Source organism: Somniosus microcephalus, chromosome 8 (genome assembly GCF_052327205.1).
Source record: "Somniosus microcephalus isolate GS21.2 chromosome 8, FLI_Smic_1.0, whole genome shotgun sequence".
In the NCBI taxonomy this organism is placed as follows: domain Eukaryota; kingdom Metazoa; phylum Chordata; class Chondrichthyes; order Squaliformes; family Somniosidae; genus Somniosus; species Somniosus microcephalus.
The window spans coordinates 219,278-246,121 of record NC_140994.1 but is presented as its reverse complement, the minus strand read 5'-3'; the positions used below and the strand labels follow the sequence as shown (position 1 = coordinate 246,121).

General features: G+C 48.9%; 1 protein-coding gene across 5 annotated transcripts in view; it reads left to right on the top strand.

Moving 5' to 3' along the window:
• The window catches only part of sh3pxd2aa (SH3 and PX domains 2Aa), a 650,923-nt gene that overhangs the window by 601,644 nt on the left and 22,435 nt on the right, over positions 1-26,844 (top strand). For all 5 annotated transcript variants that reach the window (XM_085994085.1, XM_085994084.1, XM_085994083.1 and 2 more), the window contains one exon: positions 1,009-1,358. In XM_085994085.1, coding sequence (XP_085850211.1) covers positions 1,009-1,358 — 350 coding nt within the window. The remainder of the gene's footprint in view (positions 1-1,008; positions 1,359-26,844) is intronic.

Sequence of the window (26,844 nt, the reverse complement as noted above, 5' to 3'; positions counted from 1 at the left end):
AACATTTTTTGGATACCGTCGGCACAATTTTTGTCCGAGCAAAAAGTAAATACACCTACAAGAGTCCCCTAATGATGAGCTTTGTTTTGATATAACATATGTGTAGGTACGCTCTATAACTTTTGATTGTATAGCCGGACAGGGAGACAGACAGAGAGGCAGACAGAGAGACAGACAGACAGACATATCCTTTTATATATAAAGATGTACTGCAGCAACTCCCAAACCCGCAACTTTCAGCCACCTAGAGGGACAAGGGTAGCAGGCACGTGCGAACACCATCACCTCCAGGTTCCCCTCCCAAGTCACACACCATCCTGACTTGGACACATATCCGATCCTTCATCACTGGATCAAAATCCTGGAACTCCCTACCTAACAGCATTGTAGGAGTCCCTTCACCACATGGATTGCAGCAGTTCAGGAAGAAGGCCCACCACCACCACCTTCTCAGGGCAACTAGGGATGGGCAATAAATGCTGGCCTCGCCAACAACGCCCCCATCTCGATAGTGCTTGTTTTTACACCCACAGTGTATTACCTCACACTTCTCCACATTACATTTCATGTGCTGCTAGTCTGCCCATTCTGCTAACCTGGGTACATCACCTCCACTGCATTCCCTTTGTCTACACAATCAAAAAAACTCTCATAAGATGTTTAAGAGAAAATATTGGTGTTTCTGACCTTCCACCACTTACTGCCTTTAATAAATCTAAGCTCGATTAGGCCATGCATTTCTAATTTTGGATTCTACAACTTTTCTCACAACCGATGTTAAACTGACTGGTCTGTAATTACCTGATTTATCCTCTTCCTCCTTATACAGAGATTTTACAGTCCTTAGAGAGGGGCACAATTCTAGATTGAATGGATATTTTATTCAGCTGCAGGGTAGTATATCTCAGAACTGTACAATGTCATTGGTTGTTTAGGGGTTGGTATTTACAGTAATTGAAGCAGCTGTGAAAAAATTTCTTTGCTAAGTTTGTAAATTGTTTTTTCCAGATATCAAGGCAAAGAGGGATGGGCACCTGCATCTTACTTGAGAAAAGTCAAGGATGAACTTTCTCCGAGGAAAAAGCCTCTTACTGGGCCGGTAGAGATCATTGGGAACATAATGGAGATAAGTAACCTCCTGAACAAGAAAACATGCAGCGAAAAAGATGTTCAGACAGAGAACGAATCCAACCTTTATGATCATCCTCCACTTACTGCAAAGGAAATCAGCCTTCCGCTGCCTTGTGAACAGACCAATGGTGATGTAACTGTATTGATGACACCAGAAAAGAGACTCGGCCGAGGAGCACCGGGGTCCCCAGCTGTTGCCAGGATCGCCCCACAGAGAGTGGAGATAGGTACAGGATTGTAAATGTTTCCCTTTCTATCACAACTGAAACCTAGCTCCAGCATTCAAAAATGTTTACAATCGGCCAATGTCTTGAGCTAAAATCTTGTGTTTACTATTTCAGTTCTTTAGCACAGCTGTTCATGCAGTACTGCTGTCATACAGTTCAGAATATAAGAGTTTAGGGCCACAAAATTCGGCTCCGTAGCACCATTTTTCAGCGCTACGGGCGCCAGTTTGCGGTGCAGGCTGCGTCAGACATCATTTTGGTGAAGTCATTAGCGCGGCGCTGACAGCGTGTGCCGGAAGTATGCAGAGTAGGCAGATTGTGACGTCAGTCAGCATGTAACACTGCCATTTTCGACCTCAAAGCTCCAGATAATGCCGTTTCTTAAAAGGCGCATAGCTGAACATGTGTTCAGCAGCAGGAAGGACCCCCCACCAGCGCTATTTAAAGGGATCATCAACTGCTTTCAGGTTAGTTGCTGATTGATTTCTGCTGGCTCTTGGTGAGTTTGTCGAAGTGTTTGGTGGTTTGTTATCTTATTTGAAGTTGCTGAAGTCTCCAGGGAGTGATGTGGCAGGTTACTTCCAGGCTTCTGCTGAGACCAGCTGCTCCTAGACATGGGTGCAGTAGTCTGTATCCCCCTTGGCCTGCAGCATGACAGGACGAACGAGCAGCTTATCCTCCTCTGTGTCGCCGCTGCTCAAAGAGGGAGGAGGAGGCAATCAACACAGCCCCTTTCTGGCCAGGCTGTCCATGATCGACTCATCTGACTGCGGTACCAGTGAACGCAACCCGTTCACCAACAGTCCCACACCTTAACTTCCCTCTGTAACTGGCCATCACAGCGTCCTCTTTCCACAATGCTACAAAAAAGCCACCACAAATCAAACATTCCAAACCAAATTTATAAATCAAACCATAGAATATTACATACCAAAGTCAACTAATCAGCCTTGTGCATTCCCTTCGTGCCTGTCTTCCATGTGCCTTTGCCTGTCCTAGTGCTCCTACACAGTGCTGCAGCATGGCTGGTGGAAGGCTACTGACTTTCAGTGGGGGAGACTGCAAATGGCCTGGGAGGATGACCTCGAGCAACTCTGGGTCTAGAAGGCCCGGCTTTGGACTGTACCATCTTAGGATGGGCGGCAGCAGTCCGGGCTGGCTGGCTGACAGGCAAAAGCAAGGGCACTGGTGGAGTGGCAGTGGTGGGAGGACGAGTGCTGTCATCCTGAGAGAGGACAGCAGGTTCGTGCTCCTCGGAGCCACTGCCACTCCCCCAGGGCGTCGCCTCAGCAATCCTAGTAATCTGTTGGAGGACAGAGTGCTGGACTGATTTAAACATCCTGCAAGCCCCTTTCAAAGCTGACAAGCGCAGCCACGATGGCAGCAGTCTGAGCTTGCGCGGCAACAAGCTGAGCTTGCATGACAGACGTCTGAGCTTCCATTGCAGCATCCAGTCGTTGGGTGGCTTCTGCTGTGCTGCAATGGAAGCTGAGACATTGGCCATCAGACGCTGCATCATGGTTGGGTCCACAGTGCACTAATGGAGTTGGCCATCACTTCCATTCTGGAAAGGATGGGCTCCAAGCTCTGCGCAAAACCCTGTGCAAGGTTGGTGCTGGGCTCCTCCATGCTCCTTGACGTTGCACGCAGGCTTTCTGGCAGGCCTGCCAATGCACCGAGCATTTTATTGTGCATACCCATCAGCCTTCTTCTATAGGCCACCCCATCGAAGTCCTCATCTGAGTCCTCTGCAGCAGAACACGTGTGCGATCTCGCCCGCCGGGGAGCTTGCACCTGCGCTACCCTTGCCCTCTGCCCTGGCTACTCGTGCCAGGTGTCTCACCACGTGCAGATCCCGCGTCTAACCTATTCTCTAAAGTATGCTGAGTGTCAGTATCTGAGCTTGTGGCTGCGAGTGTGAAATCGAGTGATGGTGCTGTGTCTTCAGCATCACTGCCTTCTTCCTCTTCCAGTTCTTGCTCCTCCACCACTGCCTGGCCAGGTTGCAGTTCTTGGCTATCTGAAAGGAGAAAGGCACAAGGGTAGGGTTGCGGTGAGGGGCGGGTGGGGAAAGAAAGAGGTGCATGCTTACACCATTTGCAGCTTGTAAATCAGAAGAGATTGTGGGATGAGGGGGAAGTGGAATGTGAGAAGGAGGAATAGGTATGAGAATACCGTCATCTTCGACTGTTTCAGCCCCTCCGCTGGCCACGAGCTCAGCGATGGCACTGTAATAATTTCCAGCACCGTCTCCTCCAGGGGGGTTAGGTCATGCAGGCGTGCCTGTCTCCCTGTGGGTAGCCCCTCCCCACTCCGGTTATGAGCCACCTTGTCCTGCAAGAGAGAGGGAAGTGTGTCAGTGAGTGTAGTGCAATATGTGTGGGTGCTGTGCCTGTCATGGTTGAATAGCTGGCAGTGTGTGCAAGCTGTGAGGTGTGGTGTGAAGCTTGCAGCAGTGCTAAGTGTGTGAGGGTGAGGTGAAGCTATGAACGTGAGGTTAGAGTCGTGGTTGATAGAGATTGTTGGTAAGTGAGTGAAGCGGGGGTGGTGAATTGAGCAGTGTCTGAGCCCAGTGGTTCAGTTGTAAGGATATGGCATTTGAAGATGAATTCACTGACCTTGACCACTTGTGTGAGGTTATTAAATTTCCTTATTAGATAAGGAATAATAAGGGGAAAAAGTCACTAGTGGGCGTAGTCTATAGGCCTCCTAACAATTGCAACTTTATTGGTCAGAGTATAAATCAGGAAATAGTTGGGGCTTGTAATAAGGGAACAGCTATAATCATGGGAGATTTTAACTTTCATATTGACTGGACAAATCAAATTGGGCAGGGCAGCCTTGAGAAAGAGTTCATAGAGTGCATTAGGGACGGGTTCCTTGAGCAGTATGTTACTGAACCAACCAGGGGGCAGGCAATCTTAGATCTGGTCCTGTGTAATGAGACAGGATTAATAAAAAATGTCCCAGTAAAGGATCCCCTTGGAATGAGTGACCATAACATGGTTGAATTCCAAATTCAGTTGGAGGGTGAGAGAGTTGGATCTCAAACCAGCGTACTAGCTTAAATAAAGGAGACTATGAAGGTATGAGAGCAGAGTTGACTAAAGTGGACTGGGAAAATAGATTAAAGTGTAAGACGGTACATGAGCAGTGGTGTACATTCAAGGAGATATTTCACAACTTTCAAGAAAAATATATTCCACTGAGGAAAAAGGGGTGTAAAAGAAAAGACAGCCATCCATGGCTAAGTAAAGTAATAAAGGATAGTATCCGACTGAAAACAAGGGCATATAAAGTAGCCAAATCTAGTGGGAGGATAGAAGATTGGGAAGCATTTAAAAGCCAGCAAAGAATAACTAAAAGATTAATTAAGAAAGGGAAGATAGATTATGAAAGTAAACTAGCAAAAAATATAAAAACAGATAGCAAGAGTTTCTACAGTTATATAAAAAGAAAAAGGGTGGCTAAAGTGAATGTTGGTCCCTTAGAGGCCGAGACCGGGAAATTAGTAGTGGGGAACATGGAGATGGCAAAAACGCTGAACAAATATTTTGTATCAGTCTTCAAAGTAGAGGACACTAAAAATATCCCAACACTGGACAAACAGGGAGCTATAGGGGAGGGAGGAGCTAAACACGATTAAAATCACTAAGGAGATGGTACTCGGTAAGATAATGGGACTTAAGGCGGATAAATCCCCTGGACCTAATGGCTTACATCCTAGGGTCTTGAAAGAAGTAGCGGTAGGGATTGCGGATGCATTAGTGGTAATTTTCCAAAACTCCCTGGATTCAGGAAAGTTCCCAGCAGATTGGAAAACTGCTAATGTAACGCCCTTATTTAAAAAGGGAGGTAGACAAAAGGCTGGAAACTATAGACCAGTTAGCCTAACATCTGTGGTTGGTAAAATGTTGGAGTCCATTATTAAGGAAGCAGTAACAGGACATTTGGATAAGCATAATTTAATCGGACAGAGCCAGCATGGTTTTATGAAGGGGAAGTCATGTTTGACAAATTTGCTCGAATTCTTTGAGGACGTAACAAACAGGGTGGATAAAGGGGAACCAGTGGATGTGGTGTATTTGGACTTCCAAAAGGCATTTGACAAGATGCCACACAAAAGATTACTGTACAAGATTAAAAATCACGGGATTGGGGGTAATATACTGGCATGGGTGGAAGATTGGCTATCTAACAGAAAACAGAGAGTTGGGATAAATGGTTCATTCTCGGGTTGGCAATCAGTAACTAGTGGTGTTCTGCAGGGGTCAGTGCTGGGACCCCAACTCTTTACAATCTATATTAACGATGTGGAGGAGGGGACCAAGTGCAACATATCCAAGTTTGCTGACGATACAAAGATGGGAGGGAAAGCAGTGAGTGAGGAGGACATAAAAAACCTGCAAAAGGACACAGACAGGCTAAGTGAGTGGGCAGAAATTTGGCAGATGGAATATAATGTTGGAAAGTGTGAGGTTATGCACTTTGGCAGAAAAAATCAAAGAGCAAGTTATTATCTAAATGGAGAGAAACTGCAAAGTGCTACAGTACAAAGGGATCTGGGGGTCCTGGTGCATGAAACACAGGTTAGTATGCAGGTACAGCAGGTGATCAGGAAGGCCAATGGAATCTTGGCTTTTATTGCAAGGGGGTTGGAGTATAAAAGCAGGGAAGTCTTGCTTCAGTTACACAGGGTACTGGTGAGGCCACACCTGAAATACTGCGTACAGTTTTGTTTTCCATATTTAAGAAAAGATATACTTGCTCTCGAGGCAGTTCAGAGAAGGTTCACTCGGTTGATTCCGGAGATGAGGGGGTTGACGTATGAGGAAAGGTTGAGTAGGTTGGGCCTCTACTGATTGGAATTCAGAAGAATGAGAGGCGATCTTATCGAAACATATAACATTGTGAGGGGGCTTGATCGGGTGGATGCGGGGAGGATGTTTCCACTAATGGGTGAGGCTAGAACTAGGGGGCATAATCTTAGAATAAGGGGCTGCCCTTTCAAAACTGAGATGAGGAGAAACTTCTTCACTCAGAGGGTAGTAAATCTATGGAATTTGCTACCTCAGAGCTGTGGAAGCTGCGACATTAAATAAATTTAAAACGGAGATAGACAGTTTCCTAGCTGATAAGGGAATAAGGGGTTACGGGGAGCGGGCAGGGAAGTGGACGTGAGTCTAGGTTCGGTCAGCGATGATAGGCGTTTCTGTGGCCGTAGACGTGACTCCAGGATGGTTTGTTGCCTCCCTGGTGCCAGGGTCAAGGATGTCACTGAACGGCTGCAGGGCATTCTGAAGGGGGAGGGTGAACAGTCAGAGGTCGTGGTTCACATTGGGACCAATGACATGGGTAGGAAGAGGGATGAGGTCCTGCAGCAAGAATTTAGGGAGCTAGGTAGCAGATTAAAGAGCAGGACCTCAAAGGTTGTAATCTCTGGATTACTCCTGGTGCCACGTGCTAGTGAGTATAGGAATAGGAGGATAGAGCAGATGAATGCGTGGCTAAAGAGTTGGTGCAGGAGGGAGGGCTTTAGTTTCCTGGATCACTGGGCCTGCTTCTGGGGAAGGTGGGACTTGTACAAGTCAGACGGGTTGCACCTGAACCAGAGCGGGACAAATATCCTTGCGGGGAGGTTTGCTAGCACTGTTCGGGGACGTTTAAACTAAAATGGCAGGGGGTTGGGAACCTGAGCAGGGAGACAGAGGAAAAGGAAACAGGGATAAAAGCAAAAGATAGGAAGGAGAAAAACAAGTGGCAGTCAGAGAAATCAACGGTTTAAATCAAACGTGGCCACAGTAAATAATAATTCTAATAGGTCTAAGAGCGTTAAAAAAACAAGCCTGAAGGCTTTGTGTCTTAATGCGAGGAGCATTTGTAATAAGGTGGACGATTTGGCTGCGCAAATAGAGGTAAACGAATATGATTTGGTTGGGATTACGGAAACGTGGCTCAAGGATGACCAAGACTGGGAACTCAACATCCAGGGGTATTCGATATTCAGGAAAGATAGGCAAAAAGGAAAGGGAGGTGGGGTAGCATTACTGGTTAAAGAAGGGATTAATACAATTGTAATGAAGGATATTAGCTCTGATGATGTGGAATCTGTATGGGTAGAATTGAGAAATACTAAGGGGAAAAAAACATTAGTGGGAGTGGTATATAGACCTCCCAACAGTAAGGCGGAGGTTGGGGATGGCATGAAAAGGGAAATTAAAGAAGCGTGCAATAAGGGCACAGCAGTCATCATGGGTGACTTTAATCTACATATAGATTGGGCCAACCAAATTAGTAACAATACTGTGGAGGAGGAATTCCTGGAGTGTTTACAGGATGGTTTCCTGGAGCAATATGTCGAGGAACAAACCAGAGATCAGGCCATCTTAGACTTGGTATTATGTAACGAGAAAGGATTAATTAGCAATCTTGTTGTACAAGGCCCCTTGGGTCGGAGCGATCATAATATGATCAAATTCTTCATTAAGATGGAGAATGAAGTAGTTGACTCAGAGACTAGGGTCCTCAATTTAAATAAAGGAAACTACGATGGTCTGAGGAGCGAGTTGGGTAGGATTGATTGGGGAATGGCACTCAAAGGGTTGATGGTGGATAGGCAATGGCAAACATTCAAAGACCGAATGGATGAGCTACAGAATTTGTTCATCCCAGTTTGGCATAAAAATAAAACAAAAAAGGTGACTCAACCGTGGCTAACAAGGGAAATTAGGGATAGCATAAGATCCAAGGAGAGGACATATAAATTGGCCAGAAAAAGCAATAATCCTGAGGATTGGGAGCAGTTTAGGATTCAACAAAGGAGGACAAAGGGATTAATTAAGAAAGGGAAAATAGAATATGAGAGTAAGCTATCAGGGAACATAAAAACTGACTGTAAAAGCTTTTATAGATATGTGAAGAGAAAAAGATTGGTGAAGTCAAGCGTAGGTCCCTTGCAGTCAGAATCAGGGGAATTTATAATGGGAAACAAAGAAATGGCAGACCAACTAAATTCATACTTTGGTTCTGTCTTCACAAAGGAGGACACAAATAACCTCCCAGAGCTGCCGGGGAACATAGGGTCTGATGAAAGGGTGGAACTGAAAGAAATCAGTATTTGTAGGGAAATGGTGTTAGGAAAATTGATGGGACTGAAGGCCGATAAATCCCCAGGGCCTGATAATCTACATCCCAGGGTACTTAAGGAATTGGCCCTAGAAATAGTAGATGCATTGCTGGTCATCTTCCAGAACTCGATAGACTCTGGAACAGTACCCATGGATTGGAGGGTAGCTAATGTTACCCTACTATTCAAAAAAGGTGGTAGAGAAAAAGCGCGGAATTATAGACCGGTAAGCCTGACATCGGTAGTGGGGAAAATGCTAGAGTCTATTATAAAAGATGTAATAGCAGAGCACTTGGAAAGCAGTGACAGGATCGGACAAAGTCAGCATGGATTTACAAAAGGCAAATCGTGCTTGACTAATCTACTGGAATTTTTTGAGGATGTAACTGGTAAAATAGATAAGGGAGAACCAGTGGATGTGGTGTATTTGGACTTTCAGAAGGCTTTCGATAAGGTCCCACATAAGAGATTAGCGTGCAAAATTAAGGCACATGGGATTGGGGGCAAGGTATTGACTTGGGTAGAGAACTGGTTGGCGGACAGAAAGCAAAGAGTTGGAATAAACGGGTCGTTTTCCGAGTGGCAGGCAGTGACTAGTGGGGTACCGCAAGGATCGGTCCTAGGACCCCAGCTGTTCACAATATATATTAATGATCTGGACGAGGGAATTGGATGTAATATCTCCAAATTTGCAGACGACACAAAGCTAGGTGGGAGGGTATGCTGCGAGGAGGATGTCGTGAAACTCCAGTACAATTTGGACAGGTTGGGTGATTGGGCAGAAACATGGCAAATGCACTGTAATGTGGATAAATGTGAGGTTATCCACTTTGGTGGCAAAAACAGGAAGGCAGACTATTATTTGAATGGCAATAGATTGGGAGAAGGGGAAGTGCAAAGTGACCTGGGTGTTCTTGTGCACCAGTCGCTGAAGGTAAACATGCAGGTGCAGCAGGCGGTTAAGAAGGCAAATGGTATGTTGGCCTTCGTAGCAAGAGGGTTCGAGTACAGGAACAAGGATGTCTTGCTACAGTTGTACAGGGCCTTGGTGAGACCGCACCTTGAGTATTGTGTGCAGTTTTGGTCGCCTTACCTGAGGAAGGACGTTCTTGCCATGGAGCACGGTGGCATAGTGGTTAGCACTGTTGCCTCACAGCGCCAGGGACCCGGGTTCGAATCCGGCCTCGGGTGACTGTGTGGAGTTTGCACATTCTCCCCGTGTTTGCGTGGGTTTCCTCCAGGTGCTCCGGTTTCCTCCCACAGTCCAAAGATGTGCGGGTTAGGTTGATTGGCTATGATAAATTGACCCTTAGTGTTAGGGGGATTAAATACGTGGGGTTACGGGGATAGGGTGGGATATGTGTCGGTGCAGGCTCGATGGGCCGAAATGGCCTCTATCTGCACTGTTGTGATTCTGTGATTCTGTGAAGGAGTGCAGCGAAGATTCACCAGGCTGATACCTGGGATGGCAGGAATGACGTATGAGGAGAGATTGTGTCGATTGGGCTTATACTCACTGGAGTTTAGAAGATTGAGAGGGGATCTCATCGAAACCTATAAAATTCTGTCAGGCCTGGACAGACTAGATGCAGGAAGAATGTTTATGATGGCCGGGGAGTCCAGAACCAGGGGTCATAGTCTAAGGATAAGGGGTAAGCCATTTAGGACTGAAATGAGGAGGAATTTCTTCACCCAGAGAGTGGTGAACCTGTGGAATTCTCTGCCACAGAGGGCGGTGGAGGCCAGTTCATTAAATATATTCAAGAAAGAGTTGGATATATTTCTTAAGGCTAAAGGGATCAAGGGATATGGGGAGAAGGCAGGGACAGGGTACTGAATTTGGATGAACAGCCATGATCTCATTGAATGGCAGAGCAGGCTCGAAGGGCCGAATGGCCTACTCCTGCTCCTATCTGCTATGTTTCTATGATCCTATTGAATGGTGGAGCAGGCCCGAGGGGCCGTATGGCCTACTCCTGCTCCTACTTCTTATGTTCTTATGTTCTTGCGGCACTGCATGCAGGTCCTCGGGGCTACGCTGCTGGCCTTGACAGCAACGGCTATCTGCTCCCATTGTCTTCTCACAGTTTGTCTGGAGAGCCTCCTGTCCCCCTGCAGATTGAGGACCTCTCTCCTCTTGTCCACCTCCTGCACTAACACCTCCAGTGCTGCGCCAGAAAATCCTGGAGCCCACAACCCTGTTGTGCCATTAGTACGTCACCTTCCTGCTCAGAATGTCATCCCCAGCCACTTACAGCACCTGCTCCAGCCAGAATGCACCTCCCCTTTAAGAGATGCAGGCTGGCTTTAAGTGATGTTCCCCTCGCCTCGCCTCGCCTCAGCGCATTCAGTGCTGGGCTGCATGCTACTAACACGTAAATTACCAGGCTGCACCTGAATTAGATTGCTATCAGTTTGCTTTCAAAAAGGGTGCTTTGGGTACAGGAGTAGGTTTTAAACTGGTGCGATTAGCAGGTTAAACAGAGTAGATGGAAAAATAAAGAATGATGAAATTAGTAACAACTTGCATTTATATAGTGTTTTTAACGTAGTAAAACGTCCCAAGATGCTTCACAGTAGTGTTATCAAACAAAATTTGACATCGAGCCACATGAGATATTAGCCATGGTGTGGAGATGCTGGAGTTGGACTGGGGTGGACAAATGTAAGAAGTCACACAACACCAGGTTATAGTCCAACAGCTTTATTTGAAATCACAAGCTTTCGGAGTGCTGCTCCTTCGTCAGGTGACGAAGGAGCAGCGCTCCGAAAGCTTGTGATTTCAAATAAAGCTGTTGGACTATAACCTGCTTTTGTGTGACTTCTTACATGAGATATTAGAACAGGTGACCAAAAGCTGGGTCCAAGAGGTAGGTTTTAAGGAGCCTCTTAAAGGAGGAGAGCGAGGTGGCGAGGTTTAGGGAGGGAATTTTAGAGGTTAGGGCCTAGGCAGCTGAAGACACGGCCGCCAATGGGGGAAGCAATGAAAATCGGGATGTGCAAGAGGCTAGAATTGGAGGAGTGCAGAGATCTTGGAGGGTTGTAGGGTTGGAGGAGGTTACAGAGATAGGATGGGGCGAAGCCATGGAAAGATTTGAAAAGAAGGATGAGAATTTTAAAATCGGCATTGCTGGACCGGGAGCCAATGTAGGTCAGTGAGCACAGGGGTGATGGGTGAACGGGACTGGGTGTGAGTTAGGACACGGGGCAGTGAGCACAGGGGTGATGGGTGAACGGGACTGGGTGTGAGTTAGGACACGGGGCAGTGAGCACAGGGGGTGATGGGTGAACGGGACTGGGTGTGAGTTAGGACACAGGGCAGTGAGCACAGGGGGTGATGGGTGAACGGGACGGGGTGTGAGTTAGGACACGGGGCAGTGAGCACAGGGGGTGATGGGTGAACAGGACTTGGTGCGAGTTAGGACACGGGGCAGTGAGCACAGGGGGTGATGGGTGAACAGGACTTGGTGCGAGTTAGGACACGGGGCAGTGAGCACAGGGGGTGATGGGTGAACAGGACTTGGTGCGAGTTAGGATACAGGCAGCAGAGTTGTGGATGACCTCAAGTTGGTGACTAGAGGTAACAAAGGCATGGGTGAGGGTTTCAGCAGCAGATGAGCTGAGGCAAGGTCGGAGACGAGCGATGTTATGGATGTGGAAGTAGGCGGTTTTGTTGGTGGAGAGGATATGGGGTCAGACGCTCAGCTCAGGGTCAAATAGGTCAAATAATACAAAGACCAGATGTAATTGAACAAAGAAAGGGATGGCAGGTAGAGCATGAGTGTAGATATTGTTAGAGTAAGTAAATAGGTAATGTAGAAGGATACAACCACGCAAGGCAATAACCTGAAATAATACGGCTGTACACAAGGGACCTGCGTAACAGGAATAACATTGGAGACAGAGGTAGAACCATTGCAGTTGACAGCATAGAGGAGGTTATTTGGGCTACTGTGTCTGTGCCGTCTCTTTGCCAGAACAGTCTAACGCAAATCTCACTGCCCTGTTTGTTCAACTGCTTCAAATGTTTACCTGCCTTTCCTTTAAAATACGCAATGGTCTCTACCTCAACCACTCCCTGTGCCAAGGCATTCCACGCCCCAGCAACCCTCTGTGTGAGGAAGTTTCTCCTAATCTCATCACTCACTCTCCTAGTGATAATTGTAAATTGATAACTCCTCATCGCTGATTCCCCAACCAGAAAAAATCCCTATCAAAAAACCTCTATTAAATCTCCACCTAGCCTTCTCTGCTCCAGTGGAAATAGTCCCAATATCTCAAGTTTCCCATCCCTGGCATCACCCTGGTGAATCTATGCCATACACTCTTTATAACATTAATGCTCTTTTTATAATGGGGCACCCAAAACTGCACACAGTACTGTAACTAACTGTAGAAATGTATTTTGCCTCTTTGCTCTTGCTCTTATTTATAATACCCCAAATTCCATTGCTCTTTTTTTTACAGCTTTCTCGACTGGCATGTACTTTTTCCACAATCAATTCTATTTCTACAGTTATCTTTAGCGTTCCTGCTTGCCACATGCAAATGATGGTGAAGGGTGCAACTAATCCCCAGAGGAATTTTCCCCCTTTTTGCCACATGGAAGGTAGCAGTAGGTCCCGGGGAAACAGTGATAAAGGCTCGGAGTTCCTCCAATAGTGGGAGAGCAATTAGTATTGGCCTCAGTCACAGCCAAGGATTCATTGGGAGCTGCTCTGCTGATCTTTGGGGTATTTCCGCACCTTTAAGTCCCTTGTTGCCTCTTTGCTGCAGCAATGTGCCCACTGTAGCATTGCCCGAGTTGCTCACTCGCACTGCTAGGCTTCCTCTTGATGGTGGGAATCCTCCCGGAAATCCGTCATCCACTTGCAATCAGCCCCAATCCGAGAAAATTGGTCAGACGTGGGGCAGATACGGAGAGACGGGCAGAACTATCACCGGAACTCTGCCCTCCCACCACCACCCCCCTCCCCCAGTCACTGAAATTACTATACACCTGGAGAAACCCTAGTTAATGAGGCCAGTCCTGGGCGTGTCAGAGGAGTCCTGTCAGGGGCAGTGATCAAGCTATGCCACCTGCTTCAGCCTGACTTACAGAAACTTCAGGGACTGGGGTGGTTCTTCTCATCGCTTGAAGGTCACTACTGTATTAAGCTGAGATAAGTGCATTTAAAATAAAAAAGGGGATATATTAAATAAATTAATCAAACTCAAAAAGGATAAAACCCCTGGTCCGGATGGATTGCATTCACGCATTTTAAAAGAATCTAGGGAAGAGATAGCAGAGGCATTACTATGCATATTTAATAATTCATTAGAAAAGGGTGTAGTGCCAGAGGACTGGCGGATAGCTAATGTAATATGGATAGGGGGATAGAACATGTCCAGGGAATTATAGACCAGTCAGCTTAACATCAGTGGTAGGAAAAATAATGGAATCCCTACTAAAGGAGAAAATAGAAGAACATCTAGAAACCAAAAATATAATAATGAATAGTCAACATGGATTTCAAAACTTGAAATCTTGCTTGACCAACTTTAATGAATTTTTTGAAGAGGTAACAGAGAGTCGACAATGGTAATGCAGTAGATGTAATTTATCTGGATTTTCAAAAGGCCTTCGATAAGGTACCCCATAATAGACTGATGAACAAGGTCAGAGAATGCGGAGTCAGGGGACAAGTAGCAAAATGGATTGCTGGCTGGCTTCAGGACAGAAAGCAGAGAGTAGGAGTAAAGGGTAGCTATTCACAGTGGCAGAAGGTAGGAAGTGGTGTTCCACGGGGATCAGTGCTGGGACCACTGCTGTTCACAATTTACATTAATTATTTAGACTTAGGAATCAAAAACACAATTTCTAAATTTGCGGATGACACCAAATTTGGGGGGATAGTCAATACTGAGGAGGACTGCAACAAGTTACAGGAGGACATTAATAAACTTGGAGACTGGTCATATAATTGATAAATGAAGTTCAACACAGATAAATATGAGGTATTACATTTTGGTAGGAAGAATAGGGAGGTCATTTATCACTTGGAGCGTGCGAGTCTAGATGGGGTGGAGGAACAAAGGGATCTAGGAGTACAAATACACAAATCACTAAAAGTTACGATACAGGTTAGCAAGGCCATAAAAAAAGAAAAACAAGCACTAGGGTTTATTTCTAGAAGGATAGAATTGAAAAGTAGGGAAGTTATGCTAAACCTGTATCGAACCTTGGTTAGACAACACTAAGGGGGAGAAATTGGGTGAGTAGCGCCACCTGTTAGCGCCTAAAGAGGCAGTCAGTGGCTGTAGCGCCACTGGCTGCGTCTCCCGCGATATTCAGTAGGGGCGCTAATGGTGGCGTTAGGCTTTTGCGCTGCGCCGCCACCGATGACGTCATCGGTGTGCGCAGCGCCCCATTCGTGCCCCGTTCGCGATATTTGGTAGCAAACGCCGCAGTTGCGCCGCTCGCTACCCGCGCCCGGTTCACGGGGCCTTACTGTGCCGGCAGCGGCGCAAGTTAAGGTGGAGGTGCGGGGCGGCCGCTTTTTCGGCGGCCGCCTGCCAGCACCTCCGTCCCCGGCCTCCTAACCCCACCACCCCCCCCCCCCCCCGCGGCATTGCCGGCTGTTTCCCGAGAGCCTGGCACTTCTCCTTGGTGCCGGGCTCATTTGCCAGCACTTGCGATCGGGGATCACGCTGTTGCAGGTACCTCCCCCTTAACAGTGGGAGGAAGGCCTGCAGTACCGCAGCGTGCCGTGCCGCAGCGTGTGGCGCTGCGGCACGTTGCGCTGCGATAATCAGTTTCAGCGCCCTAAGAGGGACGCGGAGCGCCTCGAGCCTCGCCCCGTGTCCCTCGAGCGGCACTGAAACTGAATTTCTGGCGATCGGAATTACTCCGATCGCTACGCTAAATCCTGCGCTCAGGCGACTTTTGCGCCACTTTGGCGCCCCAACCCAATTTCTAGGCCTTAGAGTATTATAAAAAGGATATGGAGGAACAGGAGAGGGTGCAGAGAAGATTTTCAAGGATGATAGCAGAAATGCGAGGGTATGCATATCAGGAAAGGATGAACAGGCTGTGTCTCTTTTCTCTTGAAAAAAGAGAAGGCTGAGGGGTGACCTAATAGAGGTCTTTAAAATTATGAAAAATTTTGATACAGAGAGAATGTTTCCTCTTGTGGAGAAGAGCATAACTAGAGGCCATCAATATAGGATAGTCGCCAAGAAATCTAATAGGGAATTCAGGAGAAACTTCTTTACCCAAAGAGTATTGAGAATGCGGAACTTGCTACCACAGGGAGTGGTTGAAGTGAATAGTATAGATGCATTTAAGGGGAGGCTAGACAAGCATATGAGAGAAAAGGGAATAGAGGGTTATGCTGATAGATTTAGATGAGGAAAGACAGGAGGAGGCTCAAGTGGAGCATAAATGCCGGCATGGACTGGTTGGGCCGAATGGCCTATTTCTGTGCCGTATATCCTATGTAAGGCTTCCATGTCTCCAAATTCTTCCAAGCCACTACAGGGGACAACTACCAGATAAGCCAATCATCTGTACAAAGCAAGTGACTGACACCATGTTTGCCAGACGAATACCTCCATCACTTTCATATTGGAAAGGCAAGCAAGTGGAGAGAGCACAGATCCTTTATGTTATTAATGGAGCTCATGTGGCCTTCAGGGCAATCTTCTTCTTCTCTTCTTAGGCAGTTCCTCGGAACCGAGGATGACTTGCTTCCACATTAAAAATGAGTTCGCAGGTGACTGATAAGTCCAATGCGGGACCTACAGTCTCTGTCACAGGTGGGGCAGACGGTGGTTGAAGGGGCGGGTGGGTGGGGTGCTTGGGATGACATGCGCTCCTTGCGCTTCCGCTTGCTCCCGGCGAAGAGACTCGAGGTGTTCGGTGCCTTCCCGGATGCTTCTCCTCCACTTTGTGCGGTCATGGGCCAGGGATTCCCAGGTGTCAGTGGGGATGTTACACTTTTTCAAGGAGGCTTTGAGGGTGTCCTTGAAGCGTTTCCTCTGCCCACCTGGGGCTCTCTTGCCATGCCGGAGCTCCGAGTAGAGCGCTAATTTTGGGAGTCTCGTATCGGGCATGTGGACAATGTGACCCATCCATCAGAGCTGATCGAGCGTGGTCAAACATAGAAACATAGAAGACTAGCTGGGGGGAGCCCGGCTTTGCCAGGGCTGTTTTGGGCCGGGCGGTTTAAATCGAGTGCCAGGCTTTGGGGTCTCTCTGTGTCCCTCTGTGAATCTGCTGCCGGGCAACATTTTAAATCGAGTACCAGGCTTTCAGGCCCTGTCTGTCTGTCCCTCTGTGAATCTGCTGCTGAGCAACATTTCTACCTTTTAATACCTTGAAAGATGAAAGTGAAAGTACTTATAAAACGTTTTTGGTAAATCTTATGTTATTTTTAAAAGAGATACTAACTTTCAAAGTAGTTTGAGCTGGAAGCTGAAGTCATGGCAGTGAAACAATGGCTGCCAGATCCCCGAGATGAAAACAATTAGTCCCGCCCACACACACACACACCGATTGGCCAACCATCAGGGGACCGTACTGTAGGATTGGTCAATCGTGACGGCACAGGATTGGTCGAACCTTGACGTCAGTCAATCAATGCAAGCAGATAATGAGTTTAATTTTGAAGGTTTTTGCATAAGGCGCGAACAATTTTCGTCCGACCGAAAAGTAAATACGCTTACGAGCGTCCCGGAAGCGTAAGCTTTCTTCGGAGGTAACGCGCGCGTAGGTACGCGATATAACTTTCGAGCGCATAGCCGGACAGACGCACACCCGAGGACAGACAGAAGGACAGACAGAAGGACAGACAGATCGACTCCTTTATATATATAGACTAGCTGGAGTGCCCGGCGGTGCCGAGGCTTTTTCGAGGGCATGTTGTTGTTGGAAGAGAGAGAGAGAGAGCGACTGGTGGGGGGGGAAGAGAGAGAGCGACTGGTGGGGGGGGGGGAAGAGAGAGAGCGACTGGGGGGAAGAGAGAGAGCGACGGGGGGGGAAGAGAGAGAGCGACTGGGGGGAAGAGAGAGAGCGACTGGGGGGAAGAGAGAGAGCGACGGGGGGGAAGAGAGAGAGCGACTGGGGGGGAAGAGAGAGCGCGACGGGGGAAGAGAGAGAGCGACTGGGGGGGAAGAGAGAGAGCGACTGGAGGGGAAGAGAGAGAGCGACTGGGGGGGAAGAGAGAGAGCGACTGGGGGGAAAAGAGAGCGACTGGGGGGAAGAGAGAGAGCGACTGGGGGGAAGAGAGAGCGACTGGGGGGAAGAGAGAGCGACTGGGGGGAAGAGAGAGAGCAACTGGGGGGAAGAGAGAGAGCGACTGGGGGAAGAGAGAGAGCGACTGGGGGGAAGAGAGAGCAACTGGGGGGAAGAGAGAGAGCGACTGGGGGGAAGAGGGGGGAAGTAGAGGGGGGAGGGGGAAAGGGGAGGGGGAGAGGAGGCGGGGGGAGGGGAGAGGAGGGGGTTAGGGAGGCTCGCCCCCCCCCCCCCGAGGCTAGCCCTCCCGCCCCCCCCCCCACTCCCCGGAGGCTCGCCCCCCCCCCCCCGAGGCTCGCCCCCCCCGCCGAGGCTCCCCCCGCCCCGAGGCTCACCCCCCCACCCCGAGGCTCGCCACCCCCCCCCCCCGCCGAGGCTCGCCCCGCGATCTCCCGAGGCTCGCCGCCCCCCCCCCCGCGATCTCCCGAGGCTCGTCCCCCCCGCGATCTCCCGAGGCTCGCCCCCCCCCTGCGATCTCCCGAGGCACGCCCCCCCCCCGCGATCTCCCGAGGCTCGCCCCCCACGATCTCCCGAGGCCCGCCCCCCCCCGCCATCTCCCGAGGCTCCCCCCCCCGCGATCTCCCGAGGCTCGCCCCCCCCCGCGATCTCCCGAGGCTCGCCCCCCCCTCCCCCCCCCGCGATCTCCCGAGGCTCGCCCACCACCCCCCCCGCGATCGCCCGAGGCTCCCCCTCCCCCCACCGCGATCTCCCGAGGCTCCCCCTTCCCCCCCCCCCCCCCCCCCGCGATCTCCCGAGGCTCGCCCCCCCCCCCCCCGCGATCTCCGGAGGCCCGATCTCTGGAGCCCCGCCCCCCGCCCGAGCCGGCTTCAAGAGCAGAGAGATGCCCCCCGCCCGAGCCCCGGTTGCCTTGGTAACCCTCCTCCCCTCTCCGCCTCCCGATCTCTGGGCCTGAGCGGCTGATTGCATTAACAAAGACAATACAATACAATACAATACAAATCGCTTTATTGGCATGATAAGGTACATCTTATGTTGCCAAAGCATCAAAACACATTTATGGTTGAACACATAAACGCGGCTCCATCCATACAGTGTATAAACAGGTACATCCCTGAGTCTACAAATACACCTTCGCCCTGTTTATATATACTCTTGTCTTAGTTTACTGGTTGTCCCTCTGTTCATGGCAAGCTGTAACATAGTGTGCCGCCAGTGTTACACAGCTTCTCTCCTCCCCCAGCAGGAATGGGAGTCTTTGGTTGTCAGTCAGATTTCTGAATTCAGGGCATATTTGTGAGAATTTTTGATAGAAATTCTCTCTGATGCCCTGATATTTTCCACAGGCTGTGAGGAAGTGCATCTCTGTCTCAACTACTCCCTGACTGCAGTGAGAGCATATCCTGTCTTCTCTTGGCAGCCTGGTCTGCCTGTGTCTGCCTTTTTCGATCGCTAGGCTATGTTCGCTAAGTCTGTACCTTGTCAAGGTTCTTCTCAGTTTGTTATCCTTTACCATGGTCAGGTAATCAGCTATGTTGTATTGTCTGTTTAGGGCCAAGTAGCAATTGAGTTTGCTTTGGGTTTTTGTTGTTTCTGCCCAATATGACAGATATTTTTCCTTTTGCTTAGCGACGATTGTGTTGGGTCGAATTCTTTGTGTTACCCTGTCACTGTCCTGGGGCTGGTTATTGTTAGTATTGTTATTAGTTACTTTATTGAGTCCCAGGACTAGTTGACTGAGGGTATTCTTCTTTATGGTCAGCTCTTGGCATTTCAGGGCGTCGTAGTGATAGCATTGGGGGTTGCTCATTTGTAGGTGATTCCAAAATTTGGTGGCTCTTTTTTGGATAGTGATTATTAATGGGTATTGGCCTAGTTCCGCCCTGCATGCGTTGTTTACTGTTTTCCTTTGAGTCCGGAGGATACTTTTACAGAATTCCGCATGTAGGATCTCAATTGGGTGTTTGTCCCATTTTGCAAAATCTTGTTGTGTTAGTGGTCCCCAGACCTCACTGCCATAGAGTGCAATTGGTTCAATTACTGATTTGAAAATTTTGAGCCAAATGCTAATTGGGATTTCTATTTGGATTGATTTTTTGATGGCATAGAAAGCCCTTCTTGCTTTCTCTTTCAGTTCATTCACAGCCAGTTTGAAGTTTCCCGTAGAACTGATTTTTAAGCCCAAGTATGTGTAGTGAGTGGTTTGTTCAATTTTGGTTGTTCCTACTGTGAAATTTATTGTGGGTCCATGTTGTTTGGATCTTTGCTGGAACACAAGGACTTTGGTTTTTTGGGGATTTATTGTCAGGGCCCAAGTCTGGCAGTACGACTCCAGCAGGTCCAGGTTCTGCTGTAGACCCTCCTTAGTTGGTGACAGCAGAACCAGGTCGTCGGCATAGAGGAGGAATTTAACCTTGGATTCATATAGGGTGAGGCCGGGTGCTGTAGATTGTTCAAGTAGTTTTGCCAATCCATTAATGTAAATATTAAAGACCCTACTCACCTGTCACGGAGTTGAAGTCTCCGAAAGCGGCCACGGTGCCCCGGGCCTCTTCCCCCGCGCATTCAGGAGGCACGGGGAAGAGAGAGAGAGACAGACTGCGGGGGGAGAGTTAGACGCCGCCGCGCTCCTGCTCCGCGGAGCTCCGTGCCGCCACCGCCGCACCAGCCTTTACTAAGATGGCGGCGGTAGCGGCGCTCGGCTGAGGCCCGCCCCTCCAGCCTTCACAAAGATGGCGGCGATCGGGGACCGCTTGTTGACTGGGGCCGGGAGGTGCCTAGCTCGGGCGTGGGTGCGGAGGAGAGGCCGAGGCTTCGAGGCCTACCTGGAAAAACGGGGAAAGGTAGGATAATTAATGAGATTAGATAAAAGACTTAGAAAGTAATTAACTTTTTTTAAAAACAATATGTGTTTTAAAAGCAACGTTTTTTTGAAAGACGCAGAAAGCGGGAAAAAGAAAGGAAAAGTTTGGAATCAAGATGGCGGCGACTCACCTCGGTTCAGAACGATAAGGCCCGCCCACACACGCACCGATTGGTCGACCATCAGGTGACCGAAGCGTAGGATTGGTCAATCGTCCCGTCACTCGACCGTAGGAGGGCCCAGCCGCACGCGCCAGCAACCCAGCATACGATTGGTCGACCTCGAGGTCACTCTATCGCTAATGAGCGGATAATGAGATGCTAATGAGCAGAATGTTGAAGGTTTTTCGGATACCGCGGGCGCAATTTTTGTCCGGCCGAAATGTAAATACGCTTACCATCGTTTTGGAACGGTGAGCTTTCTTTCGACATAACGCACGCGTAGGTACGCTCTGTAACTTTCGAGCGCATAGCCGGACAGACGCACACCCGAGGACAGACAGAAGGACAGACAGAAGGGCAGGCAGAAGGACAGACAGCTAGACAGACAGATCGACTCCTTTATATATATAGATAGACTTGCTGGAGTGCCCGGCGGTGCCGAGGCTTTTTCGAGGACATGTTGGAAGAGAGAGAGAGAGCGACTGGGGGGGGGGGAAAGAGAGCGAGCGACTGTCGGGGGGGGATGAGAGCGAGCGACTGTGGGGGGGGAAGAGAGCGAGCGACTGGGGGGAAGAGAGCGAGCGACTGGGGGGGAAGAGAGCGAGCGACTGTGGGGGGTGAAGAGAGCGAGCGACTGGGGGGGGGAAGAAAGCGAGCGACTGTGGGGGGGAAGAGAGCGAGCGACTGTGGGGGGGAAGAGAGCGAGGGAGAGGGGGGGAAGAGAGCGAGGGAGAGAGGGGGGAAGAGAGCGAGGGAGAGGGGGGAGCGAGGGAGAGAGGGGGGAGCGAGGGAGAGAGGGGGGAGCGAGGGAGAGAGGGGGGAGCGAGGGAGAGGGGGGGGCGAGGGAGAGAGGGGGGCGAGGGAGAGAGGGGGGGTGAGGGAGATGTGGTGTATGTGCCTTTAAGAGCAATTATGGTGTATGTGCCTTTAAGAGCCCCAGGTGTGCGTAATGCCGGTAATTGCCACTTGGGCTATATAAGCCTGTGTATTGTGTATATCCTTTAGAAACCCCCCCAGACTTGCTTAGTAAATACCTATGAACCAACTCCTGTCTTCAGTGTCTCTATCTACACACGGACACTACAGTGGCGACGAAGTGGAAACGGACTTACCTGCAATTCGGCAGCACCTCAAGGACATCGATTCCTCCAGCGTCCAGAAGACTCAAGGAAGTAAGAGAAACTGTGGTTTCACCAGCTGGCCAAGCTGGTGACAGGTACTGCGCTAATCCTTCCTGGGCGTCAGGCTGGAGCTCCAGCGGCGGGCTCTGCAGCTGAGACAGGCAGCGAAATCGGAGGCAAGCAATAACAGACTGGGAGGGTGCACTCGAGAGACGGCCGGCGCGGCAAGCAGGTCAGCGTTTAGACCTCCGTCGGGAACGAGTCTCCAACAGTGAATAAACAGCGTTGTTATCGGTAGCAGCGGCGGGAAAGCGCGGGAAGCGCCATATCGTTGCTACAGAGAGAAAAAAAAAGCACGGGAAGCGCCATATCTTTTCTGAAATGCCTAAATCTGGTAATATTGAGGCTTTTGATGGCGAAATAGAAGATTGGACCACATACGTGGAAAGAGTAGAGGTTTATTGCACTGCAAATGGAATAACAGATGAAAAAAAAGCTTCAGTACTTCTGAACTTAATGGGCGCGAAGACATACGGGCTGTTACGAAATTTAATCACTCCAGCCAAACCAAAGGACAAGACTTTTAAAGAAATTGTTGATACCCTGCAGGAGCATTTAAACCCAACACCGCTGCTGATAGCGGAACGATTCAAGCTCTTCAAGAGAAATCAACACAAGAATGAAAGTAACGCTGATTACCTAACCGAATTAAGAAAGCTATCAAAGTACTGCCAATTCGGAGCAGGACTATCGGATTATCTTCGAGACAAATTTGTTTGCGGTCTCTTAAGTGAAGGAACACAAAAAAGACTGCTTTCTGAAAAAGATTTAACATTGGACAAAGCTTTCAGTATGGCTGTATCATACGAAGCAGCAGCAAAAGGAGCTGCAGAGATACAACAAGAGACACAGGACTTCGGCACCCATAAAATGACACAGGAGTTCGGAAGATGTTATCGCTGCGGCAGATCCACCCATAACCAGAGGGACTGCTGGTTCAAGGGCAAAGCATGCAGGCAATGTGGTAAGATTGGACACATTGCACGGGTATGCCAATCTGGACAAAATAAATCCACTGACAGAAAACAAAGAATCAATAAAGAAAAGTACAGGAAGGTACAAATGATGGCGGACAGTAGCTCCGAAGACCAGAATAGCGATAGCAACTCCGGAAACAAGAGACTAAGCTGTCTCAAATTACATAATGTACTTGCCAAAGAGGATTACCAAACCATTTGGGTTACCCTCACAATAGCAGGGTCCCCAGTTAAAATGGAGCTAGATACAGGATCAGCTCTAACCGTAATAAATCGACGAGATTACGAGAGGCTATTTTCGCATATACCTCTAAAAGACACATCCATTATCTTAAAAACATATACGGGGCAGAAAGTCTACCCCAAAGGAAAAATAAGGGTGCCTGTGGTATACAACGGCAAAGAAATACAAAAGTTGTATTTATACATTCTACAAGATGGTGGTCCACCGTTGTTGGGACGTGAATGGATAAGGAAGATACGTTTAAACTGGCACTCCATTCAGGCACTGACGGTGACCAGTAAGGAAAGAAACAATGATGACATCATACCTGAACGATTAAAAGACATCTTGGCCAACGCCAAAGAAGTGTTTCAAGAGAAACTAGGAACCTTGAAAGGCATCACCGCCTCAATAAAAGTGGAAGATACAGCAATTCCAAAAAATTTTAAGGCAAGACCGGTGCCATACGCAATACGTCCGGCAGTCGAGGCAGAGCTGAAGAATTTGGAAAAGGCAGGCGTATTATCCAAAATAGATTGGAGTGAATGGGCAACACCCATCGTTCCAGTCATGAAAAAAACATTGAAAAATAACTCTGAGGAACAGAAAAAAATTTGCATCTGTGGGGACTTTAAGGTGACTGTAAACCCGGTCCTTCACACGGTACAGTATCCTCTTCCGAGGATAGAAGATATTTTCGCCTCACTATCCGGAGGGAAACGTTTCACAAAAATTGACTTGGCACAGGCATATCTACAGATGGAGGTTGAGGAGACCTCTAAAAAGTATCTCACAATAAACACACACAAAGGCCTGTACCAGTACAATCGACTGGTTTTTGGAATAGCATCAGCTCCAGCTATCTGGCAAAGAGCTATGGAGCAAGTCCTGCAAGGGATTCCGGGGACTCAATGCTACCTAGACGACATCCTTATAACAGGAGAAAACGACAACGAGCACCTTGCCAATTTGGAGCAGGTGCTCACTAGGCTGAAAGAACGGGGCCTACGAGCAAATCGCCCCAAGTGCGAATTTTTCCAAAATCAGATATCATATTGTGGCCACATAATTAATAAGGAAGGGTTGCATAAGTCACCTGAAAAAATTGAAGCAGTTATAAAAGCCCCAGCACCTGAAAATGTTTCACAATTAAGGTCTCCTGGGATTAATAAATTACTATCATAAATTTTTACCGAACTTATCAACTATTCTACACCCTCTTAATGATCTTCTACAGACAGGAGTGATTTGGAAATGGAACGAAGACTGTAAACGTGCTTTCCATAAATGTAAAGACTTAATCACATCCGAGAAAATTTTGGCTCATTACAACCCATCACTACCAATCAGACTGGCGTGCGATGCATCCCCTTACGGCATAGGAGCGGTATTGTCCCATAGATTCCCTGATGGCTCGGAACGGCCGATAGCTTTTGCGTCACGCTCATTGAACTCAGCTGAGCGTAACTATGCCCAGATAGACAGGGAAGCACTCAGCCTGGTATGGGGAGTGAAGAAATTCAACCATTACCTACACGGACAAAAATTTACCTTGCTGACTGACCATCAACCCCTCATCTCCATATTCAACCCTAAAAAAGGTGTCCCCATTATGACGGTACAAAGACTACAGAGGTGGTCCCTTTTTCTAGGGGCACACCAATACAACATTGAATACAAAGGGTCAAAACAGCATGGGAATGCTGACTGTTTATCACGCCTACCGTTGCCAACGATAGAAGAGGCACATACAGTAGACCCAGTAGAGATATTCCACTCTACCATAGTGGAATGTCTACCGGTGACAAATTCTGCCATTGAAAGGGAGACAAGAAATGACCCTACTCTCTCACGGGCCTACGATTTAACAGTGAAGGGATGGCCAGCACATGGCGAACCACTGTTGCCAGCATTCTCGCAAAGAAGAGAACAGCTGTCAGTGTGCCGAGGAACCTTGATGTGTGGATCCAGAGTGGTGATTCCACCCAAACTCCAGGATAAAGTGCTAAAGGAGCTTCACGAGGGGCATCTGGGTGGAGTGAAAATGAAGAACCTAGCTAGGGCGTTTGTATGGTGGCCAGATATCGATGGAGACATCGAAGACATGACCAAGAGCTGCCTAGGATGCCAGAAGGTCCAAAATGCTCCGCCACAGGCCCCTCTACATCCATGGGAGTGGCCCTCATCTCCCTGGCAAAGGGTGCACATCGACTTTGCTGGTCCATTTATGGACTCAATGTTCTTAATCGCAGTTGATGCACACTCCAAGTGGCCGGAGGTAATAAAGATGTCCTCCACCACCACGGAAAAAACCATCACAGTATTAAGGACCATATTTGCCAGGAATGGGCTGCCGGAGCAGATATGTTCTGATAATGGACCGCAATTTGTGTCCAAAGAATTCAGAAAGTTCTTAAAGAACAATGGGGTAAAGCACTACACGTCCGCCCCATACCATCCCGCCACCAATGGATTGGCTGAAAGGTTTGTCCAGACCTTCAAGAAGGCCATCAAGGCCATGGGTAATGAAGACATAAAACTTCAGCACAAGGTGGATAACTTCTTATTTGCATATAGGAATGCAACGCATATGGTTACTAACCAAACTCCCGCCATGATGTTCTACAATAGAAACCTAAGATGCCGGCTGGATTTGGTCAAGCCCAACATCCGAAGGGACGTGGAGAACCGGCAGTTTCAGGGCATGAATGAAAGGCCAACTAGGGCCTTCCAAATAGGCCAACCGGTTTTGGCCCGGGACTACCGTACCGAGAAATGGCAGCCTGGAACTATCTGCACACGATTAGGACCACTGATGTATACCGTGGACATCGGAGACAGCATAATAAGGCGCCATGCTGACCAAATCATCAAGTCATCCGAAAAGGGACAACCTACACCACCACTCTATACATCTAACGATGAAGTAGAGATACCCATATCTACCTCCGATCCGGTGATACTGGAGCCCGATGAACCCGACACTGGCCTTCAAGCCGAATCAGCCTTGCCAGAAGAACCTACTACACCACCAGAAACTACTACACCCCCGAGGCGTTATCCGGACCGAGTCAGGAAGCCTCCTGAGAGACTAACTTATAATGAATTAATACAGCAATGTATATTATTTTGCATATAACATGTAATTAATAATTACTTAAAATATGATGTACTAGTTAGCTAGAAGGGGAGGAATTGTGGTGTATGTGCCTTTAAGAGCAATTATGGTGTATGTGCCTTTAAGAGCCCCAGGTGTGCGTAATGCCGGTAATTGCCACTTGGGCTATGTAAGCCTGTGTATTGTGTATATCCTTTAGAAACCCCCCCCCCCAGACTTGCTTAGTAAATACCTATGAACCAACTCCTGTCTTCAGTGTCTTTATCTACACACGGACACTACAGGAGAGAGGGGGGGCGAGGGAGAGGGGGGTACGAGGGGGGGGGGCGAGGGAGAGGGGGGGCGCGGGAGCGGGGGCGAGGGAGGGGGGGCGAGGGAGAGGGGGGGCGAGGGAGAGGGGGGGTGCGAGGGAGAGGGGGCGAGGGAGGGGGGGCAAGGGAGGGGGGGCGAGGGAGAGGGGAGGGGGGTCGAGGGAGGGGGGAGCGAGGGAGAGGGGGGGCGAGGGAGAGGGAGGGAGAGGGGGGCGAGGGAGAGGGGGGCGAGGGAGGGGGGTGGCGAGGGAGAGGGGGTGCGAGGGAGAAGGGGGGCGGGGGGGGAGGGACGGG